The sequence below is a fragment of the Myotis lucifugus genome, unplaced genomic scaffold (assembly GCF_000147115.1).
Source record: "Myotis lucifugus unplaced genomic scaffold, Myoluc2.0 scaffold_798, whole genome shotgun sequence".
In the NCBI taxonomy this organism is placed as follows: domain Eukaryota; kingdom Metazoa; phylum Chordata; class Mammalia; order Chiroptera; family Vespertilionidae; genus Myotis; species Myotis lucifugus.
In genome coordinates, this window is record NW_005871846.1 from 206,086 (window position 1) to 211,799 (window position 5,714).

The 5,714-nt window shown below is 53.6% G+C and overlaps 1 protein-coding gene across 1 annotated transcript in view; it reads left to right on the forward strand.

The window, feature by feature from the left end:
* The window catches only part of LOC102426156 (solute carrier organic anion transporter family member 3A1-like), a gene marked incomplete at its 3' end in the record, with an annotated part of 112,834 nt that extends 108,690 nt beyond the window's left edge, over positions 1–4,144 (forward strand). The window contains 1 exon segment of the mRNA XM_014448310.2: positions 3,977–4,144. Within this exon segment, the coding sequence (XP_014303796.2) occupies positions 3,977–4,144 (168 nt within the window).
* Positions 4,145–5,714: the final 1,570 nt, after the last annotated feature.

Genomic DNA, 5,714 nt, shown 5'->3' on the forward strand with positions numbered 1-5,714 from the left:
TCGCCCAGCCGGTGTGGCTCAGTGGTTGCAGGTCAACCTATGAATCAAGAGGTCACAGTTCGATTCCCAGTCAGGGCACATGCCCAGGTTGTGGGCTGAAGCCCCAGTTCGGGGGGAGCATGCAGAAGGCAGCGACTGATGTTTCTCTGTCTCACTCTTCCTCTCTGAAATAAACATTTTTTAAAAAAAGGAAGAAAGAAACTGGAGGCTCCAGTTGCCATCTGCCCAGGGCTTCTCGTGGGAGGAGCGCCATCCAGCCCCTCAGTTTACCCCACTGGAGTCGCACAGCCCGAACAGACTTTGCTCTCTGGCTTTGCATAGCTGCCTCCTGTTCCCTCTTCTCCATGAAGAACCGGAGCGATTTGCCACGAAAAGGAGGCTCACGGTGTTGCTCCAGATCGGGGTAGTTTCCAGTTCTGCTCTCAGGGGCTGGTCACCAAGGCTGGTCGGTGGCTGTGCAGCCTGGCATTGCGGGCCTGACCCTACCCATGGTGCTGCCAGGCCAACGTGTGGCCTTTGTGTTGTAAAGAAGGACGCCCCTGGTGGTTCCAAGCGGGGGAGGGTATGATTGCATGAGATTTTAGGAAGATTAATCACCCACAGATCATACCAGTTGGGGATGTCAAGGCACAGTGAGTGGTTGGGATAATATGATTATTATCGTATTGTCTGATAGGAGAATATGATTTTGAAGGCGCGGGCATTTGGAAGTGGTCATTTTCTTGCCAGACACAGCGTGAGGCCCTTCAGTAATGCCCACAGATCTGCCCAATCATTTGCCAAAGTGCCCTCTTGCCAGGAACCCTCCCACCTGGAACCACAAACCTCCAGCCACAGGGGAAGAGCAGTACCTGTCATGAGAAGGTGTGTGGCGCCCCCTGGTGGCAGATAAGAGGAAATGCCAGAGCATGCTCCCATTTCCACTGATAGGGGACCACAGTCTTGTTGAGCTGAGGGCAGGTAAACGAAGGCCCCGAGGTCCCCCGACGCTGAGCAAGGGGCATAGTCCCCATGGGTATGTGTAGATGTGCTTGAGTCCGTTCTGTCTCCTTCAGGCCACTCGGCTTCCAAGTGACAGGCAGGCTAAAGCTCAGCGCGGGAACTCAGCCCTGCAGACACGGGTTCCTTCAGAATTTACTCGAAGGATTTCCATGGCCCACAGCCTTTCTGCGGCCGCCTCCTCCTGCCAAATGGTGGGTTGGAGGAAGTGCAGGCGTGAGGGCCCACAGAACCTGAGCTCCTATCCCGTTGTGGGGCCATAAGCCGAAACCTAACTTCTCTGCGCCTCCGTTGCTTCATCTGTAAACTGGAGGGGGAGAGACCCACGTCCCAGAGCGGTTGTGAGGACCAAGTTACAGACATGTCTGAGGGCCCTGGCCCCAAGGGCACTTCGAGGAGACTTACTTTGTGTCGCTGTTGGTAGTGGCATCGGTGTGGCCAGGCAGAAGTGGCGGTGGGTCCTAGGCAGTGAGGACAAAATTAGGGCCCGTGGGGTGACCGCCTGAGCACTCGGGTGAATGAGAATGAGAAATACCAAGAAGTGGCCGACAGCTCCGCCTGCTGGGGCTGGACCTGCCTCTGGGCGGCCCTGCTGTCTCCCAGAGGCCCCTGGGAAAGTTCACCGTGGCCCTGGGGTCCTTTGAAGAGTCAGGCTGTGCCCGTGTGATAACCAGACAGAACTTCTTCAACAAGTAGCAGCAGTTTATTTTTATTGATCAGAGAGAGAAAGAGAGAGAGAGAAACATCAGTGATGAGAGCGAACCATTGATTAGCTGCCTCCTGCATGCCTCCTACTGGGGACCAAGCCTGCAACCTGGGCATGTGCCCCTTCTGTTTCATGGGTCAACATACAACCATTGAGCCACACAGGCTGGGTCATATGTATCCCATGTTTCGCAGGTTTCCTGCTGTTTATGGAGCGTGTTTTATTCATGCATGTGTGATGCAGAACGCTCCTTCTCAGGGGGGACATTTCAGCCTGTATATTCGAAGACAGAGGAACACACTTGTATCAATGGAGGGCACATGGGAGTGAGAACAGTATTATGCCAGCCCGGGAGTGGGCATTATGTTTCAGGGGCGGCTAGGAAGTGGCGGACACAGCCCAGTCTCTGTCTTCTCTAGGCTGATGCTGCCATCTAGTGGCGAAGAGCCACAGCCGACCTGGGCGCCCTCTGCACTCCGCCCACTTGGAGGGACTTAGAATGACTCTGAGTCCAGCTAAGGAAACAGACTCCTGCCTCCTGCCTAGGGGAGACCGCATGCAGGCCGCCCTCCTGGGACTCACCGTCCCTGAGGCACAGAAAGGGCTCTGTGATACCAGTTGTGTGCACCGCCTCTAATCCCCAGTGTGCAGCAAGGCAGCTCTTCTCATCTCCACGCTCCGCTGAGGTCTGGCTGATCCCAGCGGCTTCACTGTTGTCCCAGGGTTCGCCTCCTGGTCTTTCTCTAGAACCTCGGTGGCCCTGGAGCCTGGGTGCAAAGGTCCCTCTATCATGTACGAGCTGTGTGGCCCCGAGGCAACGGACTAACCTCTCTGAGCTCTGTTCTTCCATTTATAACAAGAGTATGGTGACATGGACCTTGTCAGTGGTCATGAGTGTTTTTGTTTGAGCTCAGGTACCTGGGAAGGGACGACTTGAAGAAAGACATTGCCTCAGGGCAGGTTAATAGGGGGCTGTGCCCCATTCTGAGTGCTTCCGTCATACGCAGACAAAACAGAGGACCAACTAGACCACTTTCAGTCCTAACGAGGCCGAAGCACGCACCCACGTGCACTGGCCAGCGAGACGCTACGTAGAGATCCTCGTCTGTTTCCTCGAGGTTTTATCAGCAGATCCCCCCTCGGAGGAAAGCACAGACTTCCCCTAAAGTGATCTTTCCTGTGTCACACACACAGCCCGCAGCTCCTTTGGTCCCTGCCCTGCCAGTGTTGTCTCGGCCACGGCCAGCAAATCAGGCTGTCCCATGAGGTCACGGTGGCCGCAGGTCCGTGGCCAGGAAGGGACCGGCGCTGGGCCTGGGATCCGGGCAGTGAGCCACACAGGCCGGGCTAGCACCATCTTTTATGTCAGCAGGGAAGCCTGACTCCTGAGCCACTGTTGGAACAGCAGATAGCAGCGCTAAAATCTGCAACATCGAAATGAATGCCTACCTAATCCGACGTTCTCAGAGCACGCCATTATGTCAGCTTTGTTTCTTCCTAAGTTTCATGCCCATAAACATCTCACCACATTTGGAAATAATTTGTGGCTTCAATTTTTCTTCCGTCCGAGGATTCCTGAGTTTGCACAATGGGTGCTGAGAAATCGTCGCCAACCGTAAATTAAACAAATCACATAGTGCCAAATAAAGGAAAAAGCAAAATTATAGAAATTCTTTCAAAAATGTTTATGGCAGAAAAATGGTTTGGTGATAGACGTGTCTGTATTTTAATATGCTTCATGTGATGAGGGTGAAATTCTTGGAAAGTAGTGTATGGGGGACCCACAAACATTTTGATTTTGATTGACCAATCAAAATATTAAAGGATTCGCACAGCCGGTGTGGCTCAGTGGGTGAGTATTGACTATGAACCAGGTGGTCACAGTTCAATTCCCAGTCAGGGCACATGCCAGGGTTGCAGGCTCCATCCCCAGTAGGGGGCGTGCAGGAGGCAGCCGATCAGTGATTCTCTCCCATCATTGATGTTTCTATCTCTGTCTCACTCTCTCTCCTTTCTTCTCTGAAATCAATAAAAATATATTTTAAAAATATTATAGGATACCTGCACAATACAGAGTGCTCCATGGGGTTTCCGAAAATTAGAAATGCAGGCTTTTCCCCTCTAGGATTTTAGGCTGATTCCTACAATGTGATTTATGTAATCAGACACCTCATCCTATTGATTGGAGCCGTGTCCTTGCCCTTTGACTGTGCTGCTCATGGAACGCCCTGGGCTTTGTAATCTAATCTGTGTCTCCTGCTCTTTCTCCAGGAATCCTGTTCACCATGCTGGTGTTTGGACCCGCCTGCGGGTTCATCCTGGGCTCCTTCTGTACCAAAATCTACGTGGACGCTGTGTTCATTGATACAAGTAAGAGACACCCCTCGGTTTCCGAGCGCCGTCACAAGCCTCCCCCTGCCTGGGCCTGGGAACGGAGCGGTCAGCCTGTGGTTCTGAGACCATCCTAGCTGGGGGCAGCCCTACTGTGTGCACCTGTGGTGCAGCTGGCGGCCGCCTGAGATCGGAAGGAAGGGGCACGAGTCGGGATTAGGGGGCCTGGACTCAAGTCCATGCTCTGCCAGTATCTGCTGAGGCTGAGTAGCTCCCTGAGGTGGATTTTGCCCTCATCTGTAAATGAATGGCAATGGTGATTGTAGCCTCCTCGCTGGGCTGTTGTGAGGAATGAATGAGAAACTAGACGTGGAAACTCCAGGCATGCGTGAGTGCTCATCGAATGCTGGTCCATTACCCTATGTGAGGACTGCACCTTTTTCTTTTCTCTTTTAAGAATATATTTCTATTGATTTTAGATGGAGAGGATGAGAGAGGGATAGAGCGATAGAAACATGGATGAGAGAGAGAGACATCGATCAGTTGCCTCCTGCACGCCCCCTACTGGGGACCAAGCCCACAACCCAGGCATGTGCCCTGACCAGGAATTGAACCAGGACCTCTTGGTTCCTGAGTCGATGCTCAGCCACTGAGCCACACCGGCTGGGCCAGCCACAGTCTTTTTATAACCCAGTCTCAGAAGTGACTTCTCCTTGCCTCTGCTCCATCCCGTGTGCAACACGCAGAGAAGGGATGACTATACAAGGATGCGAATGCCAAGGGTGGGGACCGCTGGGGGTTGCCTTGTCACTGCCTGCCTGGGTGGCACCGCTCTACCTCAAGCCCGAGAGAGGATGTTCTATTCCTGAGCCGTTACACGAGTGTGGAGCCCCGTGGCCTCTCTCTCTGAAAACAGCGTGCAGGAAGCAATCCCACCTCTTACTGCCGATCTATCCCCAGGATCAATAAGAACTCCCAGTCCCCGCGTTCTCCATCCATCATCGCTCGGCAGTGCCAAATGTACTGATTCACCCCAAAGAAATAATGCGGCTTTAAATCCAATCAAGTCACTGTGATTCACTCCATTAATCCCGCTGATATATTTACTTGGAGCTAATGATGTTACAAATTTCCAAGGGGGAAAAAAAAAGCAGCCTTACTTATTTATTCTTCAAAGGCCTGGGTCTGGGAAGGCTGCATTGGCGGAGTTGATTGGCCCTTTGAATCCTATTCCAAGGGGACGAGGGTCCGAGAAACAACACGTGAAGCGAGTCGGCTGCCATCTTATATGACAAAAAAGCCAGCTTCCGCCGCCACCTCACCGGAGGCCACACCAGCGGGGACAGCAGGCGGGTGGGGAGGGGCGCCCTCCCAGTGTGAGGGGAGCTGCCCGGGAGGGGGAGCCGCATGGCCAGGCAGCATGAGCCCTGGCATATGAGCAGCGGCCCCTTGAATCAAGGCCTGTGGATAAACACAATCTTGGAACCAAAGAGAACCTCAGACCTCATTCTCTCCAGCTCCTCCTTTGTGCAAATGAGGAGACTGAGGCCGAGAGAGGGGCAGGGGCGTGCCGATCCGAGGGGTGGGTCTGTATAAACCCAGGCGTCCTGGGTCGGGGTGAGGGCATTTTCACTTCAGGAGGCTCCTCCTCACGCTCCTCCGGGGCGTGAGCTGGCAT